Genomic DNA, 26,406 nt, shown 5'->3' on the forward strand with positions numbered 1-26,406 from the left:
ATTCTGAGTGGTAGTCTAAGATTAAGACTAAAATTGGTGTAATCGGTTCTATTGCTGAGGATGGTGGATATTTCAGGATTTTAATTTTTGATATCTCTAAACATTGTTGGACGAAAGGGAACAAAGGGCTATTGATGATGTATCTAAACATTATTAAATTTTGTATGAAATAAAGATTTGCAATATCGATACAATAGTTGATTGGATTTAAGGATCTCTAACTTGATTTTTTCCCTACCGAGAATATATATATAGTGAAATAGTATTTTTGAGATTTTTCACGCAAAGGAGTAGACGACCACTGATACCGTGCTAAGGATGATGAGCTTACACATGAAATAAAATCTTGGAAATCGGTAATCTTCAACTGGGGAATCATTTGGAATTCTGAAAATAGTTTTCTTTTGTTGTTTCTTCGTAAATATTTTTAATATTTAGGTAATAGCTCAAACTAATCATGCATACTACATAGAAAGCAGGAATCCTGGAAGGCAACAAAGTACTTTGACTTCATTTTCATAGTGCATTATATAGAAGTCGGAAGATGACTGGGCTTCCTTACAAAACAGTCTATTTAAATAAAATAATTCTACATTGTAATATGAGATATAAATCGTAGCAATCAGAGTATTGCAGAAAAAGCAGACATTTATCAAGACATTTGTTTGAAAACTAAAAACTATCAGATGAAAATCTTTCATCTTAGGCCAATTTTATTACATTGGTGTAATCATTTGTCAATAAAGAGTAAAATAAGTTTCAATCATTCCAACCACCTGAAGAAGTCTTCCCTTGTCTTGCTTTAGTGCCCTAAGTAATCTGCATAACTAAGCCACACGAAAATTAAAAAGTACATTTTACTGAGCCCCTATTAAAGGCGTCCATCCTTCATACAATAATATAATTCACTATCAGAATGTGAATAGGAAACTCCGCACTAGTATGGCAACGAAGAGAGGCCCCATTATGGCAAGAAAGCGAGAACCAACCTCCAAACTGGAAGCTTCTCATCTCCATACATGAGGAGCTTCCAGGTAATCACACATTGACTACTCCACCGCGCCCTGAGGCACACGGAAAATCTGAATTACCGAACCTCCGCGACAGCTTTGGTGGAAACTAAGATTGATTACTAAAACCATCACCGGCCACGGTGCAACCCTTTACGTAGGAAGGGCGTCCCGTTATCGGTAGGGGATAGTCGACCCCCATACCAATTCTGTACCCAGCCAGATTTCGAGAACCAACCACCATAATGGAAGCTTTTCATCACTATATATGAGGCGTCCTCAGGTAATCACCACTGACAACTCCAACCCACCCTGAGGAACACTCATAAATCTGAATGACAGAACCGCCGCGACAGCTTGAGTCCTTAGGACCATCACCGACCACGGCAAAACTCTTCTAGTGGGAAGTACGTCCCATCATAGGTAGAAGATACTCAGCCCCACACCATTTCTGTGTTCACCTGGATGGTGAAAACCATCAACCATAACTTAAGCTCCTCATTCCCAAATATGAGGCAACCACGGTTAAGAATTCAATTTTATGTGAAAGTTTGGCTTTTAAAGTGTGACTATTTATTTTGAATAGTGTTCATAATTTTACTTGTCCTGCAATTAAATCAGACATTTTAAAGTGTAATTTAAAATATATACATCATTTTTGTTCTTGAATATTTTTGCATACATATTTATTTGTACATAAAATATGTATATATTTTTGTTTTCAAATTGTTCTTCTTTAATGAATTTTGAAATAGATACGATCAATATATACATAAAAATTGGTACTTTTCCGTTAGCCGGGCGAAAGCGAAAAATCGCCAAATAATGTAGAATTCCGCCAAATTCTCGTTTGGTTCACAAACCATTAGCCGAAGAAAGGGAAAAATCGCCAAATAATGTAGAATTCCGCCAAATTCTTTTTGGTTCACAAACCATTAGCCGAAGAAAGGGAAAAATCGCCAAATAATGTAGAATTCCGTCAAATTTCTTACGCCAAATTCTCGTTTGGATCACAATCCGTTAGCCGAAACAAGCGAAAAATCGCCAGATAATGTAGAATTCCGCCAAATTTCTCACGCCAAATTCGCGTTTGGTTCACAATTGACGACATTTGCTCCCGACTAACGAAAAAGTACCTAAAAACATTTATAAAGTACTGATTTGTATTAAGATATCTGATAGAAGGGATAAGGTGAATTATTTTTATTAAAAAAATTGCGTTTTAAATGCTATGAATGATGATATAAAGAAAGAATATTAAGAACTATGATTTATCCATGTTTTTCGTTGTTATACAGCCTGCCCTTTTATCGCCTTACAGATGAGCCTACCGGCATCCTTAGGTCTACAGTATTTATGAGTTAATCTTCAAACAAGATATATGAGAACATTCTCAGAGATATTAGTATCCAAACTTCCAAACATTCATTCAGAAAAAATAGCCTATGAACCAATTTTATCCAAGAACGCGAAAGAGCTTGCACAATGCAGTAAACATAGACACAAAGAACTAGCGGTTATAAATAGCAGCCAGTTTATTTATAAATACATAGCATTCAATGGATAATAGCATCTGTTTCTGAAAGCTGAAGACCTGAAGGGAAAGAAAGAGGATCGAATATAAGTGCGTAAGACGATTAGGTAAAAGGAATGGAGCAAAGCATTTAGAAATTGTAACGTAAAGTAAAATCTAGCAGCGAGAATCTATAAAGCATGTCATCACTTAAACTATTGTGCAATAAATAAGTTCTGTGAATCTATCTACTATATCAGGTGATTGGTGGGGGTGAATAAATAGGTTTATATCACATGACCATGACTACACAAGTGAACACTGGTTTCTTCTTTTATAAAAATCAGCGAGAAATGTCTCCCCGAAATTTTCCTGTTTATTCTCCAATAAAAAAATATAATCATACCCCTCACACGTATAAAATTATACATCTTGAATAAGGCCGTAAAAGTCTTGCATCGCATTGATGAGCATTGGCCAACGAAATATAGGTATTTCGCGTGAATCTAAAAATCTTACTGAATCTGTTGCTTGAATATGCTTTTCGGATGCCTTTTTTACTTTCTGGTATATGCAATATATAGAAAGTGGTGAATAGCTTATAATCCAGATAACAGCTACACTACCCGAGTAACTGCTTTTGTATCATGGTCATGTTACTGGACTGCGAACCACAAGATCCCAGGTTCTATCCTCGCTCCTAACAAACCGCCACATTGGTGACCTCGGACGATGAACCTTCAACCTTCGTACAGCTGTTGTGGCGTCATCTACCCACAGCAAACCAAAGTCGTCAGATTCATTTGACGCAGCAACTCAAAAAGGCCGGAGCAACCCAAAGTCGTCAGACTCACTTGACGCAGCAACAGCATCAGCAACCACTCACACACACACGCTCGACAAAACGCTTGGCGCTACTCAAATGGGTACAGGCGCATTCGACTCAACACCACTCAACAGTCATATCGTTCATCTCATCTCTGACTCACTGGAGGGAGAGTTTGTGGTGAATAGCTTATAAGCCAGTTAACAACTATGCTGCACGAGCAATTGCTTTTGTATCGTGATCATGTTACTGGACTGCGAACCACAAGGTCCCAGGGTCTATCCTCGCTCATACAATCCGTCACAAAAGTATAGTAGTCGTCAAAACATTCGAATTCGAAATTTTGACTGATATCCACGATTTATACCTCTATGAGTTCGAAAAACACATTTTGCTAATATGTCCTCCCATCTGTCTGTCTGTGTCAAAGATGACTTAAAAACTCTTTCGGCTAAGCGATTGAAATTTCTTATACGGACTTCTTATACACCAAATTTGGAGGTTGTTGTCAAATTTTAAGCAAACTCTATTCAAAGGAAGTCTGTCTGTCCAACTGTTCGACAAAACAACAAGATAACTGCAAAACAAAAAGAGCTAAATAGATAAAACTCGAAACACTCAATTCACATGTATATTCTAGACATCTGCCAAATTTTGAGCCAATTTTTAAAAAGGATTGACTGTATGTCGATTTATACTTTCAAAAATACGCAAAGGTGATACCTCAAAGCTGCAATGATAAATATATCAAATTTTGTATGGAATTTTATGACTATATGTAGCTTTATGTCTAATTTTTGTTTCAATCCGTTGGGGAAAAAAACTTATCTACAACACAAATTCTACTTTTGGGTGCTATTAACCGCATGCCAGGGATTAATCGTCAAGGAAAATGCGAAAGATTAAGCAAAAATGCTAAATTTGCATCAAAGTTTGATATTTCGTAACTATTGTACGCCAATACTATGCAAGGCTTTCTCTGGAATAACATCTTTATTAGTAAATGCGATAAAGTTTGAGGGAAACCACTCCACCTGGTTTCCAATTGATTAAAAAAAAATCTGAATCAAAATTACAGCTGTAGTCGCAAGATAACACCGCGAAATTCATTTAAATCGTTCCGTTTATGACTGAACTGCGTTTACATGGAAGTGAAAATGAAGACCGATGAATGGTCGACCTTTTGACAAATTTAGTTTAAAATGTGATAAGAATCTACATTTCAGATGCTAAATCTGTATACCAAATTTTATTTATACATCTCTTTAAGTTCTGAATGTATCGAATTCGCTCTTATTTGAACATTCAGACAGCCAGATAGACTTTTTTTTTAATGGATTTCGCTCAAAATTTAATATAAATTTACAAATTTAGTATTAACTCCATATACTAAATTTCATTCTTCTAGTTCAAGATGTTTTTGAATAGTTGTGTTCCTAGAGAGACAGAGAAGCATAATGAAAAAATATAAGGGGAAGGAAGGGGTCAAACTCAGTGAAGTCTGAAACATGGAAATTCGTTAAAATCTCGAGTTCGAATTATTTGATGATTACTATACTTTCTCTATATTTCGTATACGCCGGCATCCCGCCATAGGAGTAGTGTATCTTCCCCGTGACACCGGTTTCGAGTCCCGGTTCGGGTATGGTTGTTCTTCTTCTGTGTTCTATCTGTGAGGTGTGTGAATGTGCCCCCACCTATAAAAAGGGGTTGTGCAAGCGAATGTGACGCATGAAGTTGCTAAGTCGTTACTGAAAAAACAAGAGACGCTCACTCGGCTTCTAAAGTGCCATAAGTCACAGCACACAACAACATATTTCGTATCCGAAAAGCTAAAAATCATTCCAAGTTAGATTTTATCTTTAATATGCATGTTCGTTAGAGATACAGGTCTTTTTTTTTCCAATGGAAGAAATGAGTGCACCTCTGCTCAGAAAAAGTACTAAAATTTGATAAAAATCGCATGCAACTCGTTTCAAACTAAGATTTGAGATATTAATTGCTGTCTTGAATTAGTGGAAATACATAGCAATTCAATAACATACCAAAATCAATATCTATTTCTTATTAATAAAAGCTGAATGACTTGTACACCTCTGTGCGAATTAAAAAAAAAACAAACTTAGTTTTATATTGACTGTGATAAATAGTTTCGATTAAATGAAATTGGATTTTTTTAATATTTCTTGCGTTTCAACTTTATTAGCAGTTGGTTAAAATAAACAATCAACGTCAACAAGTAAATTAAAGAGCAACTTTTTTTTTATTTAATTTTTATCATACATCATTTATATTCTTTTTTTTAACTGCTATTTTTAACAAAGTTAAGCAATTTCGTTTTATTTATGTTAAAAGGATTTTACATACGGTTAAATATATCATTTAAATATTCCTATATTTTTGTATACAAATCTTCTGAAATAAAGGCCTGCAGCTTAAGAAATTCTAAATCAAGATAAAAATTCATAAATTAATATTGATAGGAAATTCTGAGGAGAGAAAAAGTAATACTCTGTAAAACCGATTCTTTTGTTAACATACTTTACATGTAAAAAAGCAAACATTACACGAAGCTGAATGCGCTTCCTAGTAACGTTGAAGATTTTCGTATTTTTCTTGCGTCGGAATTTATAAACTGAAAAACTTATTTTTAAATATATTGTGAAATAATTTATTTTAAATTGGATGAAATAGTTTTTAAAATTTAAAGATCAGCAATTTTTTTTTAATTAAATAAATAGAATAGAAAACGATATGCATAAAGGAAATAACTGAGGAGAAATTACAAATTTAATTTTTAAACACTTGTATTTATTTTTGCTTATTGCATGATCGTAAAGACAGAATTTTGTAATGGGTCCTCCCCCTAACCCTCATCGCTACACAACTATATTTATTTGAACAAATGAACAAAACAGAAATAAAATATTAAACAATGAAATTTGATCAGATTTCATTTATTACAAATATTTAAAAAATTAAATTTGTCGTTTAATCTCAAAACTCTATTTCGAAACAGCGAAATAAAAATTCAGTTCCTACTGATGTAATATATTTCAAATTCAGCACTCCAATTTATTTTTGGAATCGTTTGCATATCTTCTCGGACGTAAATTGGACTAAGTAACTGTATAGCGTTGGAAAACTTGCAGTCAGATAATAGATGGCATGCGTAGTTGAGCTTATCATAAACAATGACGTCACATGATGACTCATTCAAATGAAATTTCCGTAGCAGATGCCAACTACGAAAATAATTTTGCTATTTGTTAGCTTTTATCCTTTTTAGTTTAATTACAGATAAAAGATTGCTAGAAATTTTTTATGGATGCATAACATTTATATAACCATTTTAAAAGAGAAAATTAAATCACCCGAACATTAAAATGTAAAAACTGAGATTCGAAAAAAATTCTTCTATCAAAGTGTAGTACAACATTTTTCAACATTATAAACAATTTTCATCATAACAAAACTTTCATTGCCAGTATTAAATACATATTCTTTCAATACCTAATAAAGAATTACATCTTTATGTTAATTAACTAATGCAAAAATTTTGATTCAGAGGAAATCTTTTACTTTGCATGAAAAGAAAAATCAAATGATCTTGATTCCAAATAATGCACTAAATATTTTTTGTGACCCAAAGGTTTTGAATGTTTTAATCAAAAAAAAATTATTAAATCTCATACTTAAAAAATATTAAAAGTTTTTAAACATCAATTTTCGTACTGAAAAAAAGGTAATATAGTTAAATGTTAAGAAATTTCGCGTTGCCATTTCATGTTACTATTAATATCGCTTGGGAAATTCTGCGAAATATCAAATAGTTTGGTTCCAAATAATGTACTAAATATGATTTGTGACACAAATGCTATTTATCGAAATATAAATTCTTTAAATCTCATATTTTAAAAATACTAAAGAGTTTTTAAACATCAATTGGAATCGTAGGAAAAAGGGTAATATAGTTAGTTATATGTTAAAAAATATCGCGTTGCCATTTCATGTTACAAATAATAAAGCTTGTGAAATTTCATGAAATAATTTGTTTATCTGTTTTTATTGTTATTTCTGATTTAGGTCACAAGGTTTCTTAAAAAGTTTTCTTCTTAAATCAATAAATAATTTTAATGACAATTATTTACTAATTTTCATGTAAATAGTTTTAAAACGCATAAATCTAAATTAAAATAAATTTGTTAAAAATTTAAAATTTTTCATTTCTATTCAGATTTTTTTTAAACCAATATAACAGCGCAATAAAATTTAACGTGGACACAGAAACTTTTCAACAGTGAATTTCGCATTGCGTTTAAATTTGCGAATAATGTATGGTGCCGCAAATGTATTAATACACACGCATCAGAGACAAACTATAGAATGTCTGGAATCTCCTTGGGAAAAAAAATGATCGAAACCATATATTATATGAACATTCTCTGCACAATTTGTATATCTTCCAAAGCATGATATTTCATAGAATTTTATGCATTGTTTATAAAATGAATATAAACACGATAAATAACTTAGACCAATAAAAATGTAAAATTTAAAATCATGTTAACTTAATATCTGAGTTTTTACAATTTCATTCAAAAAACTGCATTCGAGCTTAATGTTGGTACATGAATGCTCAAAAAGTTAAAAATAACATTAGAGAATTTAAATCCTGCAATTAGGCTATTAATTTATAAATCAATGATAAATGCATATAAAATTCTAATTGTTAAAACAAAGCACAGAGTTTATATTTATTTTCTTACTTTTTCTATATTATTAAAACTATTCCTATTTTTTAAAAAATAAAGAGCGGGTTTTAGATTTTGTAGAATTTCAAAGTTACAAATTTTCTTGGGTTTTCATACATTTGTTTATAATGCATAGAAGAAATTTTTATTTTACAGAAAAAAGTGTGTGTAGAAGTTTTAATATATTAAAACTTTTCCATAAAAAAAATAAAGCATAACATTTAGATTAAAGAATCTAAACTCGATTTCAAACAACACTTCTTTGTTCAAATCTTTATATCTTACGTGATTTCAAACATTATGAAACTGATAATAAAATTTTACCAAACTTTAACAGATACAGAATGTTAGAATAATTTTCCGCAAGATTTCAGCCTTAAGATATGTATAAGTAAACAAAGTCTCCCATAAATCCCCAAGAATGACTAATGCATAAATAATAAAATAAATACAAATTTAAAATTCTATCTAGCATTTGTAAAATACAGTTCAATACATTTTTAGCACTTTTTTTAAGAATAAACTAATTTATTTCACAGATAATACACATATTCAGATTCTACGACTGTAATCTTTTGTTCTATGTTATGAAAGATCAGCAATGCCGAAGTTTTGCAAAGCGCTATTCTACATTTTACGAATCATAAAAAGCTGTTTATACTTACCTATTGTAGAAATATAAGTATCATAGTATGTCTCGTCGCAAAATCTGTGCACTATACATGTTTTTCCCACATTACTATCCCCCAAAACCAGAATTTTATACGTTGCTACGAAATCCACCGCCATCTTTGGAGTTGACACAGCAAATGCATCGATTTTTCCAGCACGCGCGGTGCATTGTGGGATGTATCGGAGCGCCAGGCGGTCTACAATAACAATCCTAGCATGTAGTAACGGGGAAAAACAATAGTTTGCAGGGTTTTTTGGAACTTTTCTGTTATAAAAAATTGATGTGCTTAATTATAGTAAATTTCTAACATTTCGTGTGAAAGGTTTTGAAATGGAAGTATAGATGAAAACGAAATGTTGTGATTTGAGGATTTGTAATTAAAACATAAATTAACTAGTTGTTTCCTATAATAATTAAAAAGAAACAGAAATAAAGAGAAAAAAGAGAAATTTCACTATTTTTTAAAAAAAAACACACTTTTATAATTACAGAGGAAGATTGCTTTGTTTCAAACTACTAAACATTTTGCAATGCACAGAAGCAGATAAATAACTTCAGGAAAAAGAGATTTCTTTAGCAAAATATTTATCCCCAAAATAATGTAACTAAAAAAAATGCAATTTAAAGTAATAAAATATAGCGCAAAAATTGTGCCTGACATTAATTAAAAGAAAATGATTTGCCAAATATATTACCAATATCTTCAAATATAATTAAAGCAAAAGTTTTTTTTTTTAATTCTGAAATTTACAAAAGAATAAAATTCATAAACCCAAGTGAGATATTTTATTCATTGTATACTTTCTTGTTTTGTGCCCTCATAAATGACACAGTTTAAAATTTGCTGTTTTTGGACCAAAACTTAATGCCTTTAATATCCTTACTTTTTTGCTTTGGTTGGTTCAATTCGAATTCATATGCACAACCAGTTATTGTAATTGCTTTCTTTACTTTTTCCATTTAGATAATTGTTCATTTCCCAGTCTGAATATCTTTTAATCTATACTTATAATAAAGCTCAATGTGTGTGTGTGTGTGTGTGTGTTGGCGCTCTACAGAAAGACCGTTTGACCTACAGCTACCAAATTTGGTAGATGTATACCTTGGAGGTCGGGAATGTACACCTGGGGTCCCTTTTTTTAATTATTAATTAGAATTTTAATTATTAATTAAAAACTAACTTTCCCGCCAAAAAAATCTTCACTTCCCCACCGCTAAATGAGTAAGGCTGCAGTATTTTTTTCCCATACTAATGAGGCTAGGCTTAACATTTTACGACCGATTATTTCAAATGATTCTGTTTATTTTCTTAATTTTTGATGCATTTAAAATTAAACATTGTTAATTATTCGACCTTTCAGATTCATTCTGACGTACTTTTGAATTAAAATAAAACAGAATGAAGGAAATTAAAAATTTCTAATCTGCATAGCTTCACCCTAACTGGGGTATAAAAATTCACGTATTTACGTTACCATAACTGGCGTTGAAAATTCAAACGTACATATTGATGACAACTATTGTTGACAACTATTATCAACGGATGCGGACTTGATTTAAATTATTTTTAGGTTCGTTGCATGCTTTTGTAATTAAATTGTATTAATGTTAGTTATATTTTTTTGTTTATACTTATAGTTTTAAGTACATCGTTTATAAGTAGATTTTTTTTTACTTGTTTTCGGTCAATTATTTTAAACAATTCTGTTTATTTTCTTAGTGTTTGATGCATTTAAAATTAAACATTGTTTTTTAATCGATCTGCTCATGATGAATATGAGAAAATTTTGTTAACAAATTCCTGAAACATTACAAAATAAGAAAGATATTCTTTAGTGTCCATAAAGTTTAAACGCTCAGTGACTCTGTTTTCAGTAATCATATTATAAAAAAAATGCTTTGTTTCAGTAAAAAAATATTATTATATTAATTGCAGATTAATCCTTTCCACTTTAGTTTAAAGCATAAATTCTACGGGAGCTAACAGAAAATTAGAGAGATACATATCACGTTATGACTGAAGACCTTTATAATATTATGAGTGAATTGTATGACTATCAAAATTTGAAGTTTTAAAATATTTTGATGAAGAATTGCATAAAATGCATAATAATTGCATAAAATGCATAAGATTGCATAAAATATTTAATTATTAAAATTTTAACGAACATTCAGTTTGGCGAACTGGCTGGTCGCCAAAGGCGGCTAGTACTATAATAAAACCAGCAGGAGTAATCCTAAACTTTATCGGATACTCTTTGATATAGGTGTTATCCCAGAGAGCACCTTGCATGGTATTGACGTACAATAATTATGAAATGCTAAATTTTTCACCAATTTAGCCTTTTTTACTGGATCTATCGTGTCATGCTTGGCTTACTCCCTGGCATGCGATTAATAGCATCTGAAAATCAAATTTGTGTTTTAGACAATTTTTTTTCTACTGATGAAAACAAAGGTTTGACAAAAAACTGCATTTGTAGTCCTAAAATCCCATCCAAATTTGATATATTTAAGTCACTGCGTTTTTGATTTATCGTTTTAACTTGTTTCTGAAAGTACAAACCGACAGACAGTCAAGTTTTGTTAGTTTTGGCTCCAACTTCAACAGTTTTCTACACTGCAGATCTTAAATCTGTGCATCGAATCATATATATTTAGCTCTCCTCATTTTATAGATATGGTTTTGACTTTTATTCGAACAGTGGGACAAACGGACGTCCTCTGAACAGATTATACCCAAAATTTGATAGAAATCTGTAAATTTGGTTTAAAGATCGAAATACTTAATTTCAACCATCCAGCTCTAAGAGGTTTTGAGCTATCCTTTTCATAAACAGACAGACAGATGGACATATATTTTCCAACAATGTGTTTTTCGGACGCATAGAGGTCTAAAACGTGGCAATTCGTCAAAATCTGGAGTTCGAATTTTTTGACGATTACTATACTTTCTCCATACTACGTATACTAGAATGTGAAAAAATCACATTATGCTTAACTTTTTAATAGAATTGTTTTAACAAACTGTTGTCCCTATTCAACTGATAATTTTTTTAATATAAACATTTCTTTACTTACTGTAACCACGAAGCGTTTTTCATTAAAACTAGCCTCCTTTAGCGATCAGCTTGCTAGCCCAGAATACAGACTTTTCCAGCTGTTTATACGTTACAGTAGTATGTATTAATAGTTAAACAGGTTAACTATTAATACGTAATATTACAGGAATATAGTTATTAAAATTTCAACGTATTATTTTATGAAGTTTATAAATTAAATGGAATCAATTTACAACAAATTGCTATTCTGTCAAATTAAAATGCGTCTAGTATCAAAGTACGGTTGCGAAAGTTAAATTATTTTGGGGCGATTTCTCATCAAATGTAACTGTGAAAAAATGTGTTGCAACCCTAAACACTGTTTATCATCATTTGAATAGCTGCCCAAGATGGTGGATTTTTGGCGAGTTTTTGGACGATTTACACAATTTTGACGTGCTTGGTGAGAAACTGTACAGTAATCTTTAGTCTTACCTGTGCATATGTTACTGTTAAAGTTCAATGTTCAATAATTTCATAGAATTCTTTATCATTTGATAAAATAACTGATAATAGAATCATAGAAGTTTTCATAGAATAACTTCATAGAATTTTTAGTTATTTCATGAAATAAATTATCACATTACATGAAACAACGGATTTCATGCTTTAATTATAATAGGCCTTTAATATAACTTTACACTTATAACTATAATATAACTTTTATATAATTATTTTCCTGGCGACAATGAAGCATAATTTTGCATTCGATTAAATTCTGTGTTTGACGTCAGAATTCCATATGGTTCGCATTTCTTTAACCTAACTGAATGACAGGGTCTATACTTTAATTAGCAAACCCTTTTTCCGAGGATTTCTAGTAATATTTTGCAGCTCCATTAATTAGCTAAGCGAGACATAAGTGCAACTGCAAAAGCGTTCCATGAGTTAAGTCGAAATGTCCGTTGCTGCCATTCCATGATAAGTAATTAGACTAATTTATGTGCCACATGCGCTGCGTCAGCGTATTATATATATATATATATATATATATATATATATATATATATATATATATATATATATATATATATATATATATATATATATATATATTCTTTATAAATAGCATCCTACAACGTAAAGGGATGAAGGGAATGCAACGAATGTGATGTATAGACTATGCAAGAGATGCGCTCAAGAAATTTCAGAAAGAAAAAAAAGTATTAACTCCAAAATATCGGCTAGAAGGCGCCTTTTCCAGAAAAACATTAATTTTAACACAATAAAAGCCCTAAACGGAATACAGAAACAATATTAACAATACAGAACAAGAATTATGAGTAATAAAATGTAAAAAATTGGGAAGTCAGGTTCAGGAAAAAAATGTCGCGATTTGCATGCTTGAGAAGAAGAGGAAGCTTTATGCAAAATAGGTTAGGGTAAGAAACGTTTGCAGTCGTTGTCATGTTTTATGTCGATATTTCCGGCTGTAATGAGGATGGTATCTTGTTGCGACGTTGAATGACTTAAAAGAACTCCATAACGCTTCATGTGCGAAGCATCACAACTGATCAATTACGATCTGCTGTTGAACACACTGTCAATCCACTTCAAATTTTGCAGGTGAATGAGGGTGATCACATGGCGCACCTTTACCTACATCATCCTGAATACGATTAACAACTGCTCCTCTTGCGCAATTTCGTCCTAATCTGTTCTTATTTCTGCAAACTGAACCTGCTTTTTTTCTCACGCAGCGTACTGTTAATTTTTCCTTTCCTTTACCTAATATGGTTCAATGACAAGGTGATCAGAAACTATATTAATATTGTTTCTGTATTTCGTTTTATTCTCTAATTGTATTAAAATTAATGTTTCTCCAAAAAATGCGAACTCTTGTAGACATTTTGAAACTAATTTTTTTCCCAAAATTCCGAGAGCACATCTCATGCCTAGTCTATATACCAAATTTTGTTGCAATCCGTTCATCCGTTTGCGTTGTATGGTGCTGTTTATAGGGGAAGTTTAATTATAACCAACCTGTATATAGATATAAATATATATAGATAATATATATATAAATGTAGATGATTGCACAAACTAAATGCAAAATGTTGTAGAATATTTTTTTTAGTCCATACTTTATTTAATAGAATTGAGGTTGTGATAAAAGTTCATTCTAGGTGACTGTATAAATAAAGCATTTATTCTCCATTAAAATAACGATTTTTTTTTATTTTAATTATTGTATAGTTATCAGTCCTTAACTTGCAATTCATTATTATAATATATTATGCAGTTTTGTAACCTATTTTTATTACTAGATGGCGCCTCTCATACTAGATTATACTTAATGGAAAAGGGCGATAAAGTGACTTTAAAAGTTTGGTAAACATTCAAATTTGTGTTGTTATTGAAAACACACTGGTTAAAAAAACTTCATAACTCCAATAAATCAGGATGTGAAAAATTCCAGTTTTACAAGTCAAATTAAATAAAAGTGCTTGGCGTTGTTAAGTTATTTTGGATAAATATATAACTTCTGGCATCAAAATCATTACTTAGACTTCGATGTTAGAATTGTTTTTTTTGAAGCAATAGGTTTGTTGTAGTTTTATGCAATATTTATGGCGATAAAAGGGATAAAAATTAGACAGTTAAGTACATGAAAAATATTCTTTATCAAATTATAGTTTTGTGTAAGGAGGATATCTAATTTTACCTGTTTTATGCTTGTAAAATTGTAATTTAATAATGGATTTTTTTTACTGGCATCCTGATTGCTAGAGTTTTAAAATTTTATTCTCTGTGTAATTTCCATATTTGAATTTCTTTTCAAATTATAATATTATAATTTTCTAAATAATGCTATAAATTTTATATTCTCTATGGCAAACATTGGTTAATATTATTAGTTAATCGATTAATCTAATTACATTTTAGTTCCACATAAGCAGCACCATTTGATATTGAATTTTAAAAGAACAGATATTAAAATTCCTTAATATTTATTATTCTAAATCATTTATTAAAATTTTTAAATCAAGAAAATATTTAAATGACAAAATTTTTTATTGCTAGCATTTAATTCACTAAATGATGCATTAAAGATTAAAAAATAGACAAACTTTCCATTCAAATAACATTTCCAATATATGCTATACTAAATCGTGTATTAGAGAAATAAAAGTAAACAAAGTGAAAATTTTTAACATTTTGATCAACTTTGCTAACTTTAATAATTTTTAAAAACTGGTTTTATTGCATCGACTTTCACAAATGCTTATTTAAAAGCCATATATTAAAGATTTAGAGCTCAATATTGCATGGATTTTAAAAGAGAACTTTTGAAGTTGTTTAAAAACAAATTGGCATTACTTATTCTTTTTTTTTCACATTTGCTGACGTTAAGTAAATGCAAGAGAAACTTTTCTGTCAAAAATATTTGATGAAGAACGGTGTTTTTTCCCCTGTTACCTATGATAAATTCCTAGAAGAACTATTTATCAACTTAATAGGCAGAAAAACAAAGCGAAAACAACAACAACAACAAAAAAAAAGAACGAGAAACTATAACAGAAGCGGAATGCATCACTCTACTGGAGGCAAACAAATGAAATCATTCATCGCATATCTTTGCTGCTGGAACTGTTATACTTTTTTGCCCTTTAGTGAAATATTCTCAACTATTAATTGCCGAAGATGGATGATTTTCAGAAAGCGTTCATTTATTTTTAAGAAAGTGTTCAATTTATATGTTTCAATAAATAAATTTTGAGAAAATTATTTTTTGAAACACATTTTTATTACTTTCTCGTATATGTCGTATAGAGGAAGTATAGTAATAGTCAAAAATAAAATAGTGTAGCAGTTGCATTACTCATCTTCTCTTTTGGATACTAGATGGCGATACCTGATTAGGTCATCCCATATGTCATCCCATAGTGCATTGCGATTGTAATTAGAATGAGATGTGATGCTGAACTGTGAAGCCGCGCGCGTGAATGTCTTGTCTTTGTATTTGTACTTGTTTAGTGTGTGAATGTGATTATTAAAAGAAATGTCCCTAAAAACATTCGTCCTGTTGCTTCCTGCATGGATCATAATAATCAACTTACCACCACATTGGCGCCCAACGTGGGGCCCAACGAAAAAGAAATTTTAATACGTTCGTCTGACACAGAATAATTTTTCCCACCCCGGGAAAGGTTCATCATTGTGTTCCTGTGAAATGATAAAACTAAAGTGAAGTCGTCCCGACCATCACAAGAAAATTTTCCCGCCACCACATTGGCGCCCTACGAAAAAGAATTTGTGAGGAAACGAAAGTGACGTCGTCCCGACCATCACAAGAAAAGTTTCCCGTCACCGCATTAGCGCCCAACGAAAAAGAATTTATGATGCAAATGGTGAAACGTGTCGTCCTGACACAGAATAATTTTTCCCATGCTGCGAATGGTTCATCATTTTGTTCCAGTGAAATGATGAAATGAAAGTGAAGTAGTCCCGACGATCACAAGAAAATTTTCCCGCCACCACAATAGTGAAAAAAAAACTTGAGACTTTGACGAATCTCCTCTTTTAGACCACCTGAATTCTAAAAGCATTTTTTGGAAAATGTTTGTCCGTCTGTCTGTGACAAAAATAACCCAAAACTGCTTTGAGTTAGACGGTTGAAATTTGGTATACGGTCTTTACGCAGCATTTGCAGTCAAATATTGAGCAAATTTTGTCCAGAGGAAGTCTCTCCGTCCGGCTGTTCGAACATAAGTTGACACGATAATTTAAAAAAAAAGAGAAATTGGAATAACATTCGATACACAGATTTAGCATTTATAGTGTAGACATTTATCAGATTTGAACCAAATCCATCACGGGATTGACCATCTGTCGGTCTGTACTTTCAGAAACATGTGAATGTGATAACTCAAAGACGCAATGATTTAAATATGCCAAATTTGGTATGGGATTTTGTAACTACAGTTGTAGTTCTATGTTCAATTTTTCTTTCAATCGGTTCAGAGAAAGGCATCTAAAAGACAAATTCGATTTTCAGATACTGTTTATCGAGTACCAGGGATTAATCGCCAAGAAACACGCCAAGGATGACACGATAGATTCAGTAAAAATTCTAAATTCACGCCAAAGGTTAATATTTCATACCTATTGTACACCAATGCCATGAAAGGGGTTCTTAGGATAACAGCTTTATTAGAGAGGATACGAGAAAGTTTTGTGGAAACCACTCCTACTGGTTAGTGTACAAAAATATATTAATAGGAAGATGCATCAAGTTATTTGTCTTTACAATCAATTTGTAATTCGTTATTAAAAATATTAATCAATATTTAAATCACCTTCCTTTCAAATTCATTAAGAGGTAGAGACATTTGCATAATTTACAAACTTTAAAAATATTAATATATTAACTGATAACTAAAATCTGATAGCTTTAAAATCATGTATCATCAGTAAGAAGACCCTAGTATACAAAACATCGAAGTTCTAGTACATCAAAAATTAAGAACAAAATGTCATCTTACATAAAAGTATATAAAAATTTATTTAAGATATATATTTATAATAATTAATCGATCTTTTTAAAAAATTTAAATTGGAACTGAATTTTTTGCAGAATAAAAATTTCTTTAGAATTGTTTTATACTCTATTAGTATTTTGAGGATTTAAAAATAAATAAACAAAACTTTAACTATATTCATAAAATTCAATTGAGCTGTAAAACCACTTTTATAAAATTTATTTTTATAAAATAATTATTAAAATAAAATTCTAAGTAAAAAATATTTTCTTTCATCTTACAAATTACATACATCTATTTATTTTGTATAGTTGAAATGAAATCAATGAAAAGGGTTATTCATTCTGTTGCGGGATTTTCTGGTGTTTTGGTGCTTTCTAAGAGAAATGCAGATGTGGACCAGTTTCCTCTGAAAATTCTCCATAAAAGGTGAAAAGAGGAAAGCCTTTCTACGGGCATGAATGGTAAACGAAGCGGGATTTGATCCCAAAATATATTCATAAAAGGCACAATTGATGGTAGCATATGTGGTAAATGATTATTGCTTGAGATACTCGGGCAATTTCCACTCTCTCCAAATACCATTTATTTTTATTTTTATCCCTAATTAAGGCTGATTTTGATTTTTTAATTCTTGTTTACATTTGATAAACTTTCATAATTGCTTATTGCTTTTCTAAATTCAATTAAAAAAAGAAAAGATGCAGTCATCAACAGATACTATAATTAAACAAAAGCACAGAAACAATTAATCAGAATCTCCTACGAGTTCTCAGAAACCGCTTAGTTAGAACTCGTAGGTGATCAAAGCTCCAAAGAAAGGTTTGATCAATTGCTGGCTTGAGCTCGATTCATCTACTCACTATGAGGTTTTTATAGCTTCTATGACAGGGTATCGAATGTTCTAGAATAGTCATTGGAACTAGAATTCAAATAGAATTATTGCCAAGATTCTCGATTATGCGGGATCTTTCCTTTTTGGTTCCAAATTCTTTTTCGTCTATAAATCTTCAAATGGTCGCCAAGACTTGGATTGAAGACTCAGCGATTCATTACCGTATTTGTAAAACTATCTTCCTGATCAGACAAGAAACTAATATTATAAATTTTATATGGAAATAATAATATTTCCATAGTAATTTAACTTCATGCATTTATTTGATTTACAAATGAACGGGTGACTTCTTCATATTAAAAGAAGTTGTCGTCTAATTTTCAAAACATTATTCTTAGGATTAGTAGAATTATTTGAGCTTTTTATTTCCAGTTCTCTTGAAAATAGTATAAAAAAATCTCATGCAAAAAAATTACGCAGTTTTCTGATTTGCAATGGAACAGATCGATTAAACCTTTTATTAAAAGATTATAAATTCATTTTTATCAGGATTTTATTATTATTATTCGATTTGATGTTTGATCTTTTTTTTACTATTTTCTTTAAAATTATAATCAAAAAAATTTTGAGAAATACAGAACATATATCTTTTTTAGATCTATTTTCTACCGGTAATTATTTGCTCTGTTACTTCAGTTTATCATGATACTCGTTGATTAAAAACTAATTATATAGATATTAATTTAAAATCAATAAGAATATTTGGTTTTTGGAAATTGTGAATTGAAAAGGGAGGGAGTAAGAGAGGAGTATAAAGGACTTTACAGTATTTACTATAACCTTTTGCAAAAGTATGTCAGGAGGAAAAAATTACCACAGGCTTCACTTGTGTAATCATCCAATGAGAGCGAATACAATTAACTTTTTAAAAAACTGTTTCTGGACTAAGGGTAAACCTTTATTTAAAATCTACATCGGTTGAAGTAATAAAAAAACCCTCTTCAGGAAAAATATTCTCCATTTTTTTTTTTTTTTTTTTTACCGATGCTCCTACTTATTTCTCATTCTACTTGGAAAAAGAAAATGTATTTCTAGTTTCCCATGAAAATGTTTAAAAATAAATTCAGAAAATCGATAGGTGCTTCTTCTATCGCGATTCGAAAGAAAACTTGCCTCAATTGGAAAAATATCTTAGAAATCGATTGGAACGTTATGTTATTTTCAAAATTCTATAAAAAAAGATAGATTTCTCATCCTGTGTACTTTAATTGAAACGTACATTTGACGGTTGGACTGCTAGCAAAATCCACGCCAGCTAACATTAAGAAATATAAATATATAAAAGCTGTTCCTTCTGCAGCATCAAACCAAAATAATTAAATTATCAATTAGATAAATTCCTACAGGAAGACTACCTATTGCAATAGTTCTCATTAAAAGACTTCGAGAACATTTTTACAGTCCTTCATCTATCATAAATATATACTCAAAAAAATTGAGAGTACACCTTACTTTTATTTGATAAATCCGACTTTCAATATAAATAACACATAACCGGGAAGTGCAAACATGTTTTTATTTTTACACATAACAAATGGTCTAATTTAGAGTAAAAATAAAGAAAAATCAACTAAAAACTTCTAATTTAAAAAGTTTCAGAAGCATTTTAAATAAACATATACAGAATTTTGCCTCAAAAAACTGAGAATACACCAATGAAAGTTTTGCAATATCACGCATAAAAACAAAGTGTCACTATTAAGTTGCATGTCTTTTGGCTCTTATAATGGCCTCTAAACGTCATGGTACCAATTCGACCAATTTTTGTTGGTATCTGATGATATTTTACCCCATTCTTCTTGCAACACTTGTTTTAAATGGGTTTTGTTTATAATTTTGTGTTTTTAAACCACTTTTTAATATGGTCCATGAATGTTCAATGGCATTGATGTCGGGGTACTGTGGTGGTGTCTGTAACTGCTGTTTACAATGAAAAAGACACCATATTTTGACGTTACGTGCATTCTGGTTGGGGTCGTTGTCCTGCTGGAAAATGGAATTTCCTTCTGAACCCAAATTTTTAACACTTTCCTTTAGATTGCTGCGACCCTATGGTTCATCCAACTTGTTGCAGAAACTTTTCAAATCATATGCAGAAGTGTAAGTGCTGAAACTGTGCGAAATGCCATTAGACAAGCTGGATATAAAAATCGCATTGTTAGAGAGAAACCGTTCATCAGCTTGCAAATTCAGAAAAAGCATTTGAAGTTTGCAAAAACCCATCAACTGAAAACCAATAACCTTTGGCAGAAACTTATATTTAGCAATGAAAGAAAACTCAACATTTTTAGCAGTGAAAGCCATCGTACTGTATGAAGAAAGCCTAATATTGCTTTGTATCCAAAAAAGTTACGTCCTACAGTTGAGCATGATGGTGATTCCGTCATGATTTGAGGTTGCATGGCTTCATCCGGGGTAGGAAATTTAATTTTTATAGATGGCATTATAAACGATATTTTTTACTTATATATACTTCGCAGAAATCTAAAGGAAAGTGATAAAAATTTGGCTTTAGATGGAAATTTCATTTTCCAGTAGGACAACGACCCCAAACAGAATGCACGCAGCGTCAAAATATGGTGTCTTTTTCATTGTAAACAGCAGTTACACACACCACCACAGTAGCGCAACATCAATACCATTGAATATCTGTGGGCCACACTCAAAACAGTGGTTCGAAAACACAAAATTATAAACAAAACCCATTTAAAACAAGTGGTGCAAGAAGAATGGGGTAAAATATCTTCATATACCACCAAAAATGGGTCGAATCGGTACTACGACGTTTAGAGGTCATTATAAAAGCCAAAAGACATGCAACTAAATACTGACACTTTCTTTCTATGCGAGATATTACAAGAATTTGATTGGTGTATCCTCAATTTTTTGAGGCAAAATTCTGCGTATGATTTTTCTTTATTTTTACTCTAAATTAAACCATTTGTTATGTGTAAAAATAAAAACATGTTTACACTTCCCGGTAATGTGTTATTTATATTAAAAGTCGGATTTATCAAGTAGAAGTAAGGTGTGCTCTCAATTGTTTGAGCAACTGTATGTACGGTTGCTTCGAACATAGAGGCTGAAAAGTCATTTTCAAGCCCTAATTTTGATTGTTTCTAACATCAAAAGTTTATGTTGACAATTTTGAATTTAAAAGAATGAATTAAAACTTTTAGTTTTCTTTTATTTCTATAGTTTGAAATTGTTTAAATGCATGAGGAGTAAAGATTAAAAGCTTGAATAAACTAATGAAATAAAATCGCGAGTAAGATTTAATGGCAATATTACGCAAATACGATCAGGTTAAAAATTTCCAGAAGCTGCGTGTTTTTTGGCCTAAAGTTTGCAATGGTATGCTATTAATACGCAATCGCCTAAGAATATTTTTTTAAAAAAACTGATGATAAATATCCTTTTATTCTAATTAATAGTCATTATTGAAATATTTAAACACGCATAAGATAAGATCTTAGTTCCAATATTAAGAAAAGTAGACGATTTTTTTCCTCCATTATAAATAATAAATCAAACGATAAATTCGTACTTTCTATCACAAAGCATTATTGTTTGTATTTATTTAAAAGTACAATATGTGCAAAAGAGAGTTAGTTTCTTGAAATATGTTTAAAATGAAGAGATAAATTTCAGTTCTTGCCGTCTAATACAAATTTTTGTCATTTGCTAAAAACTTCTAAGCAGGCAATTAACAACTAGCCTAGATTTGTATATTATTTTTTTAATATTTTTTCTTCTTTATTATATATTTTGAGATAAACACTGAATTGTTCCATAGCAATATAAACATTACCTATAATTGCTACAATATGCGATTTTTCATTTTTATTTTACCGTGAAGGAAATATAGAGAAGGCATTGTAATCATAAAAAAATTCGAGAGATTCCAATGAAACTCTTCGTTTCGGATTCCTTGAGTCCGAAAAACATATTTTTGAGGACATGGCTGTCTGTCAGTTAGTCTGTCTTCCCAGACGAAAATAACTCAAAAAATGCTTTCAGGCAGAGAAATGAAATTTCATATACGGTCTTTTCACCAAATTTGCAGATTTTTTTTCAAATGTTGAGCAAAATCTGTCTGTCCGGCTGTTTTAGTACAATTGGACTCAATTATTGCAAAACGCAAAGATCTTTGTAAATGAAATTTGATATACATTATTAGTATTAATTTTTGAACTATTATAAATAAACATACTTTCATTTTCAAAAAAGCTGTATTTGATGTTCAGTATTATATTTTTAATGGTTTGAATCACTTAATCAAGAAAATTACAAAATCTAAATTTCATGCAGTGCGCCCAGAATATTTTATGCAAACTAATATTAAAAAATTGTATCATTTTTCTGCCTTTGAAGAGTAATACAAATTTTTATGCAATTTTTTCTGTCCGAATTATAACATTTTGAATTTTATTATTTTAGGCCACTTAATGGCCACGTTGAGGATACGTTGAGTGGCGGATTTTCCTCAATACAATTATTGAAATAATCTGAAATCGTCTTAAATTATATTTTAAACCTCATAACTCTGTCAGTTTTGGTAAAAAAAAGTGTGAAACTTTGTTTAAAAAGTTAATGCATCAAGAGTTTGTTTAATTATTACGAATAACAAGGAACAAGAAACTGAATAATAATTAAAAACCATAATTTTTTTCCAGCAGGTTTACTGACTGAAACAACCTGAAATATGAAATTTAGAGAATTTTTCTAAGTATTTTAAAAGAATATACCTGTTCTTTATGGATTAGATTTTAGTTACTCGACCAGGAACAGAGTGAAAATCCCGTATATTCTCTAATGAAGAAAACTCGCATCCGCGAGTTAATTAAATTAAAACTTTCATGTTTTGAATCATATGGCGCACGTTCTAAATATGTAGAAATATGATTTGATGAATAGGAATTTATTGCACAGCAAAATGGCAAAAACGCATTTAATTACACCGAATATTTACTCAACCTTTATCCAAAAATAAAAGGAATGAAATGAAATGAAATTCCTTTCACGTAGATGAAAATAAACTAGTTTTCCCTAGGACAAAAAAAAATAACATCGTTTATATGATGATTTTTGTATTATTTCTTGTAGTATTTATTTCAAAGTTAATTTTAACCCAGCAGAAAAAAAAAACAAAGAAAAAAAGAGCGATATGATGTGCAATTTTTTATGTAAAGATAAAAAAAACTGCTTTTTCTTGTTGGACAAAAAAAAATAACATTTATATGATAATTTTTGTATAATTTCCTGTGGTATTTTGATGTTTAAATTGCATATTGCATGAAAACTAGATTCTCAATGGACACATAAAAAATATTTCTGAGAATTGACACCGAAATACAAGAGAATAAACAATATGGCATGAATTTAACATGCTTTACGAAAATATTTCCAAGAGGAAATACGTGGTTTTCTTTTATATTTTAAGAATTCCTTCAGAATTGTTTTACTGGCAATTGTTCTGCCTTTTAAGAAATTATCGTCTGTATTTAACGATTGCAAGTTTTAATTGATTTCTTCAAAATTAATTAAAACACGAATTCTGCAAGAATTATTATAAATAATTACATTTATTATAGTTCTTGCAGAAATGTTAATAAATTTATAGTCTGCAGAAGTACTAAGGAAAAATTGTATTAAAAATACAATATTCTGAAAACCAGACAGACAGACTTCCTCCGAACGGACTTTACATAAAATTCTACTTCACCTCTTCACATATTCAAAATTACTTTTTCATTGTAAATATATATGCTAAATGTGTGGAATACCTTAAAATTTCATAACAAAAAGAGTTTAGGTCAATAATTTTTTATTTTTCGAGATACGAATAAAAGTTCACAATTTGTTTTTAACATTAGAATGTCAAAATTTCGTTAACTCATAATTTTGAAACGAAACATATCCTATTGAAAGTTTCCAGGTATAACTTTTGATATAGTTTTAAATTATGATGAGAAAAGTGAGTGTTGCTATGGGAAATTTTGAAATTAACTCTTATATAAATACATAGGTTGCCACTTAAAGATTTTTAATTTAAAATTCTTCTAGAGTACGTTAAGTTTTCAAATGACACCTTTTTTTATGATTATGTTATGAACGATGCCAAAATAAAGTTGAATGACTCTCCCCCTCCCCCGCGCAACTGCACATTTTCTTTATCTTAAGCTGATCGTAGCGCCATCTTGCTTATTTGGCAGTTTTTATTTAAACTAAATTTCTTGGGCCAATCAATTACCATCTTCTTCAATTACCATACGAAGACATTAAATCATTCTTTTTTCAGCCATAAGAATACTTTAACTTGATCCATCCTGCATATCAAACTTTTTATCAGCTGATAAATATAACTTCTATGTTATCAGCGATCAGCTTTGATTTGAAGAAAATGAAACTGCGGTGAACGCAAAAGATTAGAGAAAAAGTCTGTTCGACTAAAAAAAAAAAGTCAACATTATCCGTAACACAAAAATGCTCATGCTAATTTTCTCATTACTAATTCTCTGCTACGTACCATTGCGTGAGTAAGTTGGAAAAAATAAGTAACAACGATTTAAATGATTGGAAAGCTACGCAGCAAGTTCTAAAAATATAAAGATATAGTTGAAAGAATTGAGATTTGTTGCATACAAAAGTGAAGAAAATGATAGCTAATGCAACAAAAATTAACTCTACAATCAATTGCTAAAAATAAGATTTCGAACAATAACATGTTATTTTATTATTTTTCTTTTGTATGTATATTAAATACTGTTTTCGTTTCTTGCTTTCCATCAAAAATGATTATTATTTTTTCTCTATTTTTAGGCTATTCTGTAAACCTTTCCGTTATTTAAACAATAAAATTCATTATTGCATGAAATCTGAAATCTTAACTGCACAGACAGCTTTCTGAAAACAATAAATGAAAATAATAATAATATAAAATTTTATGTAAATGTCTTGTATGATAAAACGGGCCTTTTTGTTTTTTAAAACTTCGAGTTTCTTTTTCGATATAAAAAATATTATATTACACAAATTATTATAATTGGACTTTTTACGTCAAAGTTGTGGCATCAAATAAATGTCCACTCATGTGTTTCCTAAACTCTGAGATAGAAATACAGTTAAAAAAGTATAATTAAAAATGATTTTGCGTATGTATTTCTTTCTCATACAAACATTTTTGTTTGCTATCTGTTAAAAATCCTCTAAAATTACCCATAGACATCTTTTGCATAAATAATTTGCCATTAATCTTTTTTCACAATTTTGATATTTGCATAATATTTGCAGATAATTTTGGAATTATTTATTTAGAGGAAACAGTTTTTTTTTTTTTTTTTTCAGATGTAAATTCTAAAAATTATATTTTTAAATAATAGTGTGTGGATTAGATTAATTTTTTTTTATTACTGCATATTTTATAATTTTTTCTTTTAAACTGTTAAAAAGTATAAATTATTTCCTGTAGAATAAGTATAAAAAGTTCTGTTTTCTGAGAAATTATCGTGTGTGTTTAAAAGATTTATTTCATTTAAATTAATAGTCTGTATTTAAAGATTTATTTTATTTAGACTTATCGTCTGTGTCTATGTTAAAGGTTTATTTTATTTAGTTTATTTTATTTTATTAGTTTCATCATATATTTGTTGTATTTTAAAAGCTAAAAATTATTTTTGTCCTCTATATTGTGCTTATATAAGAGTGATTTTTCGAATATGAAGCATACTAGTCTGAAGCAATTTATTTTTATAAGAAAACAGTAATAATTCACTATCACTGTGTTATGTCACTGTATTTACTCTTCTTCTCAAAGAACAGAAAAAATTAGAAAGAATGTACTTATTGGCAAATATTGCTTCTATGCATCAAAAATATTTAATTTTTTCTTCCAGAAAAAAATTGAAATGTAATGGCACTTATAGCAATAGAATGTTATTGCTTAATTCTTCGTCATAGAATGTTTGTGTACTTAAAGTTCTGAACTTTTTAAAAACTTCTTTATGCCTTCTCAATGCCTTCTATAGTTAGTAAATGAGTTGGATTACATTGCTATTGAGCCACCAGATGGCGTTCGTCAAAAATTCGTCTGCTAATGACAGCTTTTTAAAAACAGCTTACGTAACCTAAAATTATTACAAGTTTGATATC

The 26,406-nt window shown here is 30.1% G+C and overlaps 1 protein-coding gene across 1 annotated transcript in view; it reads right to left on the minus strand.

Moving 5' to 3' along the window:
• LOC129957052 (ras-related protein Rab-8A-like) overlaps positions 1 to 8,921 on the minus strand; it is a 51,781-nt gene extending 42,860 nt beyond the window's left edge. Inside the window, exon 1 of the mRNA XM_056069179.1 lies at positions 8,769 to 8,921. Within this exon, the coding sequence (XP_055925154.1) occupies positions 8,769 to 8,892 (124 nt within the window). The 5' untranslated portion in view covers positions 8,893 to 8,921. The remainder of the gene's footprint in view (positions 1 to 8,768) is intronic.
• Positions 8,922 to 26,406: the final 17,485 nt, after the last annotated feature.

Source organism: Argiope bruennichi, chromosome 11 (assembly GCF_947563725.1).
Source record: "Argiope bruennichi chromosome 11, qqArgBrue1.1, whole genome shotgun sequence".
Classification (NCBI taxonomy): Eukaryota; Metazoa; Arthropoda; class Arachnida; order Araneae; family Araneidae; genus Argiope; species Argiope bruennichi.